Source organism: Sebastes fasciatus, chromosome 2 (genome assembly GCF_043250625.1).
Source record: "Sebastes fasciatus isolate fSebFas1 chromosome 2, fSebFas1.pri, whole genome shotgun sequence".
NCBI lineage: Eukaryota > Metazoa > Chordata > Actinopteri > Perciformes > Sebastidae > Sebastes > Sebastes fasciatus.
In genome coordinates this window covers 9,559,677-9,572,807 of record NC_133796.1, presented here as the reverse complement: position 1 = coordinate 9,572,807, position 13,131 = coordinate 9,559,677, and the positions used below count along the sequence as shown (strand labels likewise).

Genomic DNA, 13,131 nt, shown 5'->3' with positions numbered 1-13,131 from the left:
TGATTACTGCATGTGTTTATGTAGTCAGGGTCTTACCAGAGCCTGTCCTTCCCACAATGCCCAGCTTCTCTCCAGCTCGGATGAAGAAATCGAGTCCGTTCAGGACAATGGGTGTATTCTCTCTGTACCTCATCTTATAGTGCTGGAAGGTGATGGTTCCGCTCTTTGGCCAGTCCTCTGGGAGTTGAGCCTCCTTGATGTGTCTTGGGGCCTCAGACGTACAAGTCTGTACACAATGAATAACAACTACTTTTAGGGAGGAGAAAGGAGGTGTGTCATATGATAATTGTGCTTTTCTTGAATAGTTTAATGTACAGTTTCAAGAAGACCAGGACAGGTGGATGGATTGGTGGTGGTAGCCAGGCAACCTGTGTATTAACAGTCATTATTTTTCTGAGGCAGAGAAGTCTAGAGTCTGACCGTGATGTATTCCTGCAGCCGCTCCACCGAGGTGAATCTTGCCTCCACATCCGTCGACTGTTTCACTACGTACTGAAACATGCCTGTCAGCTTGACAACACATAAACAGAGTCTATAAACACACATGTTGCAGTTGTTTGCAGTGTGTCTTTTAAAAAATAAACCAAAGGTTCATTAATTTGCTGTCCATATTAACCTGTATGGTGTAGGACAAGGCCAAGCCTTTCAAAGCCGGACTGATGGAGTCAGGACCGCTGAGCACTACGAACAGAGACACCAACAAGGTCATGATCGAAGACATGAAGTCCGTCCAGAAGGAGAGCCAACGTGTCCCAGAGTTAAACAGTAAATAGTGGTTGGAGTTGATGTCATTCAGTGTCTTGAACCTACAACATAATAAAAGGACATGCCAGGGATTGTTAATGCATCGCATGCAAGCAGATAAGAGTTAAAACAGGTTTGTGTCTAGAATGTAACCCACGAGTTGGGAAACCTTTGTGAGACGGTTAAAGTTAGGCAACCTTGAGGTTAGGATAGGTCGTCGTGCAACGAAATTCGTGAGAGTTTTTGCCTTGCCAAAAATTTTGACTGTAAATTAATCATTTTTAAAATTTTGACGGGTCCAAAATTAATGTTTTTTTTATATCTGTGGAAGATATCGATATCTAACATTTGATTCACAAGGCTTGTGAGACAATAGTATAACAATGTTGGTATCAGGTGGTACCTATATGCTGGTTAAATAATTCTTATAGTTATAGTAAGTAGTCCGCTACAGTGTTCATTTTGGGTCTTTTCATACATGACAACATATGAAACATTTTAAAACTACGGTAGACTAACATTAGTTGAAATTTTGTTTTGTTTTTTTACTTTAATTCCTTGATACTTTGCCTCGCGGACCGTCAGCTCTCCGGCTGGATACCTGTGCTGCGCGCACATTGATATCATGATGGGAAAATAGGAAAGTAATTTTCTCTGAATGAAAAACAAATGTGCACAGGGAAAGCACCTGTGGTTGATGCCACCTTTGTCAAGTGGATTGATAATGCCTGGCCACGTAATGCCCCCAAAGTGAAACTTTGCAGACCAGTGCCCGTCTCCTTCCATGCCGCTACCTGGTGGTTTCCAATGAAGTTCCCTCAAACAATGTATAACGAAGATACACATCAGAGGGGATTTAGAAGTGGGTTTCCGACTGAACCATGGTTGTGATTGGTGGAAACACTTACAAAGACGGTTTTGGTGAGTTTTATTTTGTTTCTGTCTATTTTGACTGAAGTGTGGCTCGAACAGCTGATCCCCCCGAGCTGAAACTACGGCAGTGGGGGAGAGGGAGGAGGTGTGCAGCGCTGCACACACACACACACACACACACACACACACACCTAATGTAGGCGTTTAGCTACATGTTGCAAAATGACTTCAACTCAACCGCGAAAGATTCATCACTTGACATGACTATCTGTCTGACTCATTCCATTCTACCATAAGATATGCAGGTTGTGCAACGACTTGTGCAACCGTTTGTTGTGGAGGGAATGCAGTGGAACAGGGGAGGGAAACTGCGACATCTAGTGGCTGAATGTTATCAATTGTACCTTTAAAACAGAGCATACATTCTCAGAGGGCCTGAAAGGTCAGCAAACAAAAAGTATAAAATATAAAGTATTTCATGTTGAGGAACTCTGGTATCTTACAGTTTTATGTGGCTGTCTCTAATGTTGTAGGCATGGATGGTGCTGAGGCCCTGCAGGGTAGAGATGGTGAGAGAGATGCACGGAGAGCGACTGATGTTCTCCATCCTCTTCATCTGACGGATACTCCTCTGGAAGATACTGCAGAAGAATCACAGTTGATATTCAGTATACCTTAAATTAATCTTTACTGGTCATTCATGCGGCTGTCTAAATCTATGTCATCATGTTTAGACTCAACTGGTATCAACTCACAAGAGAATGAGGGTGAACAAAGCTCCCAAAACACCCACAGCTGCCAGCAGGGGAGGGAAGACAGCCGAGATGATGATAATGATGAAGGTGACCATCAGACTAAACTGCAAGAAAGGGTCGATGTGGAGGGGAAGCACAGTGTCCACCTCCTCTTGATCTTTGGAGAAGCGGTTGAGAATGCAGCCTGTTGAAGTTGTATCAAAGAAACTCATGGGACTGTAGAAAATCTGAGAAAGGAAGACAAAAATCAGCGGCACTTTGGTAGAGCTACTACTAGGTCTGAAAGAAGTTGTCCCTTATAAACACCAAACACATTATTAACAGATTTGAAATGATCATATGTTCAATTTACTTAAGATGAGTAAACCTGGTTATCTATGTTTGACGGTATATAGATGGCTGGGGCTCAGTCATTCAACAGTACCTTCTTGAACATGGTATCGTGGAGTTTGCAGGAGGCATTCAAGGTGACCCAAGTGTAGGAGAAGCATTTGATGATGGCAAGTAACACCATGACAAGCAACATCACACCATAAATCATTTGGTAGAAGTGCAGGCGTGGGTTTTGTGAGATGTCACCATGGTTTGAAGTTGTGTTATTGGATGACTGGGGGGAAAAAAACAGAGAGGAATATTTATCAACATATTTTATATCTACAAGAGATGTGACAAGGACGTATAAATTAATTTGAATTGAGCTGTTTGAGCTGGGAATTACATAAACATAGAATGTAGGTACAGTATAGAAAGAGTTTATATCTGTCCTTGTTGTCGTACAAAACATATTCATGATTTTAGCCACAGACACTTTAGTCCTATCTGTTCTCCAAAAGCCCACCGCCTTCATCGCTGACAACACAGACGAAAGTGGACAGTGAAGTTATGTGAGGAAAAAGAGAGTTATGTAGCTCTACCAACATCTGTGCATTTGGTTCTTACCCCATCACCCTGCCCCAGCCAGAAGCTGACCCACCAGTTGCTGAAGGCTGTGGATCCAATCATCAGGACGATGTTCAGGATGGTGAGAAAGGTGACGATGTATCCTGCAGCAACACAGTCACATCATCACCCATTGTCCATGTGTGAATTTTGTATTATTGCAGAGAATCATGACAATGTGTGTGTGTGTGTGTGTGTGTGTTTTGCAGACCTCCAGCTGCCTTGCAGTATTGCTGGTAGACTCTCCAGGAGATGGCACCTTCTGTGGTGGACTCCTCACTGACCAGCTGATCACCGCCAGCAGCTTAAGAGGAAGAAAAGTATTTTATAGAATCATAGCACGATCAAAGTGACTTCCATTTGCATCAGCCTGTGTCCTCACTGACTGGATACAAAGAATATAAAAAAGTGTAAATGTACACTAGCTTCACTGAAGGTCAAATCATCATGATTTGCAACGTTCACAATATTGTAAATGAAATGTGTCTTGAATTCACATGACAACAGAAGTATCATAATTATTAGTCACATACATACACACTCTCCTGGAAGACATTCATAGTGTTGTACTCGTTTGTTGTAAACACGAAAGGCGACAGAAATAGTTGTGTAAAAGATGATAATAGAGATCTTGAGAGATTTTGGTGACTCACATTTTTGGTCAGCTGTCGTTTCATCATCCTTTTCGTCCGACATGTCAAATGCTGAAAGGAAGCACAGATGTGGGTGGAAATATAAATAAAATGACAGAAGAAATCCCAGTCATCTTTATACTGTAATAAAGACATAAACATGCCCAAATAATGCAATAACAGTATATTACAGTCAGGATTAAATCTTTGTTGCCATTGTTTTGCAAAGTTTTACAGAGCTCATTGTCCTTCCTTTTTGTCATCCAAGGTCCCTTTGTTACCTCGATGGACTGCTGGCGCTACCTTTTACCTCCTCCTGGTTATATATTGGCTCTTTTACAAGCCCACACTTTTTGAATGACACTTTTTTCCACAGAGAATTGTGCCAAAAGTGGAGCAACCTATTCTACTTCTGGTGTGTCTTTACACTAAACTATATAATAACGCCTTATTTTCATTAATTTTAAGATCTCTACTGATGAAATGAGTCATCATAAACTAGCCCATATAATCTATTTTAGTTCACTACACTAACAAACATTTTATTCCTGGTTGTCATACCTGGGTTCACTATCCCGCTGTCTGTGCCATCACTTAGCTCAACGTCCTTAAGCTGGGCAGCGTCTTGGGGTGACACTTCCTCCTCCTCATTCTGAGTCTGTAAACGATAAGCAAAAACGCTGTGATACTGTTGAGTCTGGACAAGTGGTAAATAACTCACTTTCATAAAAAAGTACATAAAAAAACAAAACATTAACTTGTGGCCTTGTAAGAACAAGTTCCTGCCTCCCATAAACCTCTCTCAATATTTGGTTTACAGCTTACATGTAGCAGTTTGTTTGAAAAAAAAAATTCTTTCACAGCTAGTAAAACAATAAGGAAAGACACAATAGCAGAGCTACAGTACATCTGAGTTTTGTACTTCAGGTTATTTACTTCAGACTTTTCCATCTGATAGTCGGTGATGAGCTGAGCGTAGCGGCCGTTGGCTTCCATCAGGGCCTGGTGGTTTCCAGCCTCCCGCACCTCGCCATCATCCAGAACCAAAATGTCATCACAGAACTCCAGATACTGAAAGACACAAACGAGGACAAACGAGGACAACCATGTCAATGACACCATCCCAGCACTGCAGACGTCTACCCAACACAGTCTAAACAGCACGTTTACATTTATGGCATTTGGCAGACGCTCTTATCTAGAGTGGTTTATAATACTGCTCATAATTCATGATAAGGAAAATACTAATGTCAGCTACCACACACCACTTCCTGGTGTGTGATTTACTTTTACTTTGGGGTTTACCACAATATGGTATAGATCCTCTAATCTAAAATAATTTCAAATTTAAATACGTTTATGTTAAAACTTATATAGAATGTTTAAACAAGTATTATGCAAATTTGATTTAGAAATGTCATGCTACATAATAAGCTATTTAGGATTCACTATCTGCTAAAGAATAAATCTGTGTCTACCTGGAGCTGGTGTGTAATTAGGATGACGGATTTTCCCTGGAGCTCTTTCTTAATGCATTCTTCAAAGATGTGTTTCCCTACATGAGCATCGACGGCAGATAGTGGATCGTCAAGGAGGAAGATGTCTTTATTGGAGTAGACAGCTCTGGCCAGGCTGATCCTCTGCTTCTGCCCCCCCGACAGATTCAGCCCTCGCTCTCCAATCTGCCAACAAAACAGCAGAAAGCTACTAAGAACACTGGCAACAGGGTTTAGTACATCACAAAACACAACTTTTCACTTTTACTCCATCTTGGTTTGGGGCAACATTGTAATAGGGGAACTAAGCGTTAGATGAGTGAAAACCAGAATTCTTTTTTTTCTTTCTTAATTTTATATTAGTATTTTTGTCTTTCTTTCAGTCTTTTCTCATTTGTGTCCATCCAAGTGAGGTCATTGTATGTCTTTTACGTATGCATTTGTGCTTAATGTCCCTGTTTTGGACATGTTGGGAGGATGCTGGGGGAGGTGGGGGGTATGGTGGGGAGATGGGGAGAGATGGGGATTACATTGGAAGTATTTCATATGTTGATTTTGTGATTTGTTAACTGCAAAATTCCGATATACAGAAGTTTATGTCGCGTTTGGGTCCCTCCTGTTTTCATAACAGCCCACCATGCCCTCGCCAACATGATCAGGTCCTCAGTGAAGTTGTGGAAACCCACAGAAATTTATCAGGCAGCGTTCACCGGATCGGAACCCAGATTGACCTCATCTTTATCCCAACCATGGTGTGTGTCTGGGGGAGCTACGTGTGCGCTATGCGTGTGTCATTTTTCATGAGTTTACGAGCATCCCAAGCCCCTCAAAATGCGATTGCACTGTTGGGCCCCTGGCACTTTTGTGCTCGGGCCCTAATGATATTCCTGTGTAGGACATGAAGCTTGTTACTCAACCTCATCCATGTAACCTTTGACTTCACAATAAAAGTTCCACTGTGCTTGTAAAAAATCATTAATAAGCATATAAAACATTCAGTAGAGAGTACAGCAGAGAGCTCCTACCTCAGTTTGATCACCATATGGGAGGATTTTCAGGTCAGCTCCGAGGCTGCAGACATCTATGACTTTCTCGTATCTGTGGAGTAAGACAATGAATTGCCTGAAAGTCAAGGGACAGCCACGTATAGTGTATTCAACAGAGACATTTTGTAAACATAATTTAATTATTTGTTTCAGTTTACTTAATAGTAAAAACAACTTCAATAGGATATATCATTTTGGAAAAGTGATGAAAAAAAGAAAAAAACATCAAGAGCTATTTGAAAATCATGATTCTGTCTTCAGAAAATGTAGCATTTTGTATGCAGTGTCTTATGAATCTTAATATATTTAATATGCATATAGAGCAGGGATGTGAGACAGCTCTAAGTATGTCTGTTCACACCTGGCATTAACATGCGTCTCCACATGCGTCTTGAGTGACCACTTGGTCAGACCGGATCTCATTTACCCGCTCTATATGCAAATAAACACGTATTTATATGGGTTAAGTGGTTTTATACTTGGACTGGTCCAAAGGTTCCCCCATCAGGATGTTTTCTTGAACTGTTCCATGGAATATCCAGGCCTGCTGGGAAACGTAGGCAAATGTCCCATCAGCTGTGAGGGAGCCCTGCAGAAGGTGCATCTAAAATGTAAAATGAGCAGACAAGAAAAGGTGAATGTTAAATAGCATCAGTTAAATCTGGTTTAGAGGTAACACAATGTAAACAAAGAGCATCATTTTTCATAACAGTTGTGTAACAGAGTGGCGGACAATAACAGTGAAAATTAACAACAAATAAAAATGTCAAACATGAGTCTACAAGTCTTTTGCTGTCAGAGACTTGTAGAGATTGTAAAAGAGAATAAAGAACAAAAAAGACAAAGGAGGAGCCAACCTGTTCCAAAATGCTGGAAATCAGTGACGTCTTTCCACTCCCCACGTTCCCACAGACACCAAGCAGGTTGCCCTGCAGGAGATAACACAGAGAATAAAGGTTTAACTTTAACCCAATCTAATTGACCTCATTTATGCTTATCAGTGTTAAAGAACACCTTAGGCAGTGTGAAGGAGATGTTTCTTAAGGTTGCCACGGTTTCAGTCTTCCCATTCTGGGACATCTCCTCCACTTTGTGTCCCTTCGTGTCCCCGTTGGCTGAGCTGGGTGGGGAGTCTGGCAGTCTCTCTGGTTTGATCCAGGAAAGTGAAGCATTTTTCATCACTATGGCGACGTCACTGTCTTTTGTCTGGATCAGGTAGGTCTCTGGATTCTGGATCAGCAATATTTTCTGAAACAGCCACACATCACATTTATAAGCTTTTTCATGTTTTTAAAATTGAGATTTTAATTGCAAACTAGATCCACCACAGCAATAAATACAATGAATGCTGGTATTTGAAGTTGTAGTGACAAACACAGACACGGAGAGGGAAGAAAATGCCTTAAAACTTAAAGGCCCTGTTCAGACCTGACAATAACATGCAACCTGAGTGATCCGATCACAAGTGGACAGCTTTAAGTACGTCTGTTCACAACTGGCATTAGAATGCGTCTCCTTTACCATATCGTTATATTTTGTGTGTAGTTAGCATTATGTGTCTTTGTTGTGTCTTTCTCTGTGAGTAGTGCTAGTAAGAAATGTTTTAAATTTAAAGTGTAACAGAATATTGATCCATAACTGATCAGCGCTGCCTGGTTTTCGCGAGTTGACTCGTGGCTCTCATGGATGGAAGCTAGACGGCAGACTCAGCTCAGCTCTGGTTGTTTTCCTCTGGTCTGTGAAATCTTGCAGATGCCTTTAGGAGCACCGGAGGACACCGAGGAATATGATTTTTTTCCAGATTACCTGTTTCATGTACTACTGTCAGGATATAGTGACCGTTTTATAAAAGTAACTGTTTTTAATAATATTTGCTCCAATCTCGCCTACTTCAGCTTTAATAATTCTAGGCTAATAAGTTCCATTTCCCCAAAACAAGCAAATTTTCCCTACAAACCATTGCCATAACTGCTGAGCAAGACACAAAGAGAGGAGTTTACCTTCAGTCGTGTTAGTGATACAGCAGCCTCAGCCAGGGCCTTCACAGATGGTGGCAGTAGAACCAGGCAGAATCTCATGGAGTTGAAGATGGCGATGGTGGTAAAGGCCTGTTGATAACAAAAAATGATGGTCAACACTCTACCCCACACTGAGAAGGTCATATATTAGTTTTAAATGGATCACAGTGCTCTAGTGACTAGCACTTGTCTGTAGCCTGCTCTGGTTCAGTGCGAGCACAAACAAACAAAAAGGTGCGTTCATCATGAATAAGCGGCAACAAAACTAAAAGACAATCATCTAAACACATATTTATTTTATGTCTCAGATCCATACATGCTGTAATTGAACAAAGCGTTTTGTTCAGTCCAACTACGTACAGACTTCTCTCTATGTTCTTTTTTCAATACACCTCTATTAACCACGTAAATCACACAGTGGGTATGTTTGCAAAAGTTGTTGTGCTGTAATACTGTATGTGCTGCACTGTTGTGGTACTCACATCAGACGTGTTGAGCTTAAACCTCAACGAAGTGTGTACAATGAAGGTGATAACGGTGGCAATGATGGGGATGAGGCTGGCAATGCTGACATTAGCACTCTGGACGTAACTGACCTTCTGCAGTTCTTTCTTCTCATTTTTCCTTAAGCCTATAAGAGAGACAGCTTCACATATTTGGAGGATGTTTTTTGTTTTTCTTTACCTTTACTTCTCCTGGTAAATTAGCTGATCTCCCAGTGCAATCATATTTCAGCCCACAGTTGTCCACTGAGCCATTCACTGTAGCAGCTGGTGATAAGTTATTTCCTCAGAAGTACCTAGAAGACTGTATTTACACTGAATATTTAGAATACTATATATAATTCCACTCAAAAGCATTTAAATGTGTGAACAAATGAGCTGTGTGGAGTCCATTACAAAAGATCGGATTTATAAAATTGTGTGCAGACACATACATGCAATTCTTCCTTTATAAATCATGATCAACTGGACAATGTGCACACATGGACGAGCACCATATCCCACCCGCTACAATCCCACAATTGACCATGATTGGTCAAGACAAAATATGTTAGGAATATTGATATAGGTGCTTGATAGCAAGATGGAGGACAAGAAAATGTATATTTAAGTCAAGTATATGTATATTTGTGGCTTTTGCAGCAGTCTCACAAACAAACAAAAGGTAGAGAGGCTGGTGGCTGCAGCAACTTCTAATGCGTTGAGTTCAATAAGACAGTTCCTGAAATGTAAACAAAGTGCACAAAGAAGCACATTGCTGCACATCCACAGCGCATGGACTCGTGGAGGTGAGGCACATAGGAGCTCACTCCTAGATGCCCATTTTGTATCTATACAGGCAGACCATTCGATATGAGTGAGGTGGCGTGAAGGTGGAGAGTATGTGGTAGCTGCAGCCTCATCTCCAGCCTCTGGTGCCTCTAGCAGCATGGCTATGTGATTTTCCATCAAAAAAGAATACAAAAATTTATCAAAATTTACTGTTTCAATTAAACTACTTCACCATCTGTGTTGGCAATTTCCCCCATCTCCAGATTCCTATAAATGGTGCACACAATTTCCTTTCAGCTTTTAGAAATCTCATATTTTGGACAATGAAACATGAAAAGTAGCACACGCATCTTTCAAGATTGGTTTTGTGTTTACACAAAGGGGGGGCACTATAGGTGATGCCCATCACCACACAATAATGTAGTACAACTCCTATGGACGGGCCATGTCATCCGCATGTCCAACACACATCTCACCAAACAGATCCTGTACTCCCTGCTGAAGGAAGGTCAGCAAGCCCCCCGGCAGGCAAAGGAAACTTTTCATGGACAATATCAAAACCAGTCTGAAGAAATTCCACATATCATCAAGCAACTGGGAGCACACTGCACTGGACAGGCGCTCTTGGAAGAAATCGGTGCAGGAAGGAGCTGCATGTCTTGAAACAGAACTACCGCAAGGAGAGAGAGAAAAAAGCTCAAACACCAGCAACCACCACCACTTACCCCTGCCCACACCGCATCAAATTATGTGGATCACGGATTGGCCTCTACAGCCATCTGAAAACCACAAGTAGACGACCCAAAAGGGAGGACAGTCATACTCGCTGCAACTGACTGCCTATGATGTGTTTTCCATGTCCCCAGGGCCCAGTCTACATCTGCCATCAATCAGCTCATCACCTCTCCCAGCTCCCTGCTCTGCACACACCTGTCAACAATCTACTCATCCACTCAAGAGTATTTCAACCCTAGCTTTCCTCCCAGTCCTCGCCAGACTGTTTTCTCAGCTACCGTGGTAGTTCATGCTTCAGGCCTCAGTAGTTTCCGTGTTTTTCTGTGAGTACATTCCCCGTGTTGTTCTTGGAGCCTGCGATTAACTGCTTTTTCCTCCATGTCCCAGGATCCTCTGCCTGCTTGCCTGCCACGCCACTCACCGGTTTGTCTTCCACCATCTGCCTCAGCCAGCCATAACTTTCTCTCCACCCAACCTCATTTCCCTGTGGTTTTACAATAACTCCTCTACAACTTCGCCTACGTCTGGTCAGTGTCCTGCATTTGGGTCCACAGTACTATCTGATCATAACACCTGATATTTGGTATACAGGAAAGATTAAAAACATGTCTGACTGGAAGACAAAGTTAACATGCAGCCAGCCTAACTTCATACCTGTGATCTTCTGCTCAAAGGAATCTTCCCAGGCGTACATCTTGATAAGTTTGATGCTGTTGAGAATCTCATTCATTGTGCGAACACGGCTGTCTGCTATCAATATGCTTTTCCATCTGAATTTGTTAATGAGCTTGGCCAATCCAAACTGAAAGCAGAAAAAAACAATGTTAACATTAGTGACAATGGAAAACAAGCTGCAATATAGGCCCTTTTCAAACCTGGTTTGATGCGTCCTCAGTGATCGGATCAGAAGTGGACAGCTCTAAATACAGGTGTGAACACACTCAAGACGCATTGAGGACGCATTGCTTATAAAAATATGTTTATGAACTATAAGTGCAGTTTCTAATGTACAGACCTGTATGGGGATGAAGATGAGGTAGGTGAAGACTCCAGCCAGTGCGGTGTAGCCCAGAACGTAGCAGGCATAGACCAAAGACACAATATAGAGCGCTGGGATGCACAGCACAAAGCTCCCGTAATATACTGCCTCAAATAATTTGTGGCCATCGCCGGTCAAAACAGTAATCATCTGGACAGGAGAGAGAGGGAGAGAGGGAGAGAAAGACTGTCTTCCACATTGCCAAGATTGCATTAGCAGGGTAAATTACTTGCACTAACAGTCACAGCAGGTGAATTCCACAAGACATTTATGACAAAGAAATTTGGACAGGATTAAAAACAAGGAAAGAAAACAAGAAAAAAAATGCAATAATATAAAATAAAATGTAAAGTGCATTATTCAAGAAGTGCATTATGAAGTTGTCCCCTGTAACACCAATTACATTTCTACGTAGGATGCTTTGGTAGCATGATTTTATGACTTATGTGGAAATGCAGAGGGTTTTTCTGATTATACTGTGAGAGACAAATACCATGTCCCTTGTGATGTTTACTCAGATGAATCTGAATGTTCCAAGAAAGCACAGACTGTCCTAGTGTAGTTACATTTCTTATCTCCCTCGCACCTGCACTCTACTAAAACTAGCTTATCACAAGTAACTCCCTTGCATTAATAGATTATGCTTTCACACACAAGCAGGGGGGAAGCCTAAACCGATGTATTATGAATGCTGTAGTGAGGATGGACCCAAATGCATTTGCTTAATAAATTGTAATTGCTTCTTAACTGAATGACCAGAGACTGTTTATTAAATAATTTCTCCAACAATACCCTCAAACTTTTTTGTACTTATTAAAATAATAACATTATTTGGAGTGAAATTATAGCCAATCAAATATGGTGGTAAGTAATTCTCCCGATGAGACAGTTGTTGCACTGGATCTATGTGTGGGATGTAACTCTGGTTCAATAAATATTACACAAAATATTCTGAATATTATTGAAGTTCTTCAATTAAATAACCAACATGCTGCAGTACATACTCAAATTATCTAACACACTCTAATACAGATACAGAGAGAGAACTACCACATTAAAAAATAATGAAATAAAGGGTCTATCAGAAACACATTTTCTTTCCATTACTTTCTACTGTCCAAATGTAGGCGCCCTGCATTAAATAAGCATTAACTCTTATGTATGTAACGTAGTGTTTACCTCTCCCATTGAAATGCCGCTGTGCACCCGCAGAGAGATGACTTTCTGAAAGGCCACTGAAGAGAATGCACCCTTCAGTCTGACTGCAGTGCGCATGTTCAACGCATACAGCAAGGAGAATAGGAAGGCTTTGAAGAACTCTGTGGTGAACAAAGCGAAGGACAGGCCAACACCATAGGATACTGTGGACTTCTCTGGGTCCTCAGCATAGTTTAGGATCCTATGGACCAGAACAGCCTGAGAGGACAGAGAGGTTTGATGAGGTTTACATTAAACAACCATCATTTTATCAGTTGGCAAAAAGTTTTGTGATTTCACCTGTCTGTGAGGTAATTAGTAGGGCTAGCCTATCTAGGGTTTGACAGTCAACAGGATGTAATATGTGTACCAGGATGCCAGCG

At 41.4% G+C, this 13,131-nt stretch overlaps 1 protein-coding gene across 4 annotated transcripts in view; it reads right to left on the bottom strand.

Annotated features, from left to right (window-relative positions):
* The window catches only part of LOC141783470 (ATP-binding cassette sub-family C member 12-like), a 71,402-nt gene that overhangs the window by 24,714 nt on the left and 33,557 nt on the right, over positions 1–13,131 (bottom strand). The window contains exons 10-26 of one of the 4 annotated variants that reach the window (XM_074660801.1): positions 8,486–8,593; positions 7,500–7,733; positions 7,343–7,414; positions 6,965–7,089; positions 6,465–6,537; positions 5,422–5,625; positions 4,880–5,014; positions 4,505–4,601; positions 3,965–4,015; positions 3,523–3,615; positions 3,312–3,415; positions 2,797–2,979; positions 2,373–2,599; positions 2,121–2,258; positions 617–806; positions 421–510; positions 37–226 (exon numbers count right to left, since the gene is read on the bottom strand). In XM_074660801.1, the coding sequence (XP_074516902.1) occupies positions 37–226; positions 421–510; positions 617–806; positions 2,121–2,258; positions 2,373–2,599; positions 2,797–2,979; positions 3,312–3,415; positions 3,523–3,615; positions 3,965–4,015; positions 4,505–4,601; positions 4,880–5,014; positions 5,422–5,625; positions 6,465–6,537; positions 6,965–7,089; positions 7,343–7,414; positions 7,500–7,733; positions 8,486–8,593 (2,314 nt within the window). Of the gene's footprint in view, positions 1–36; positions 227–420; positions 533–616; positions 807–2,120; positions 2,259–2,372; positions 2,600–2,796; positions 2,980–3,311; positions 3,416–3,522; positions 3,616–3,964; positions 4,016–4,504; positions 4,602–4,879; positions 5,015–5,421; positions 5,626–6,464; positions 6,538–6,964; positions 7,090–7,342; positions 7,415–7,499; positions 7,734–8,485; positions 8,594–13,131 lie in introns of those variants that run through there. The other 3 variants (XM_074660824.1, XM_074660841.1, XM_074660816.1) reach the window with 3 other exon arrangements.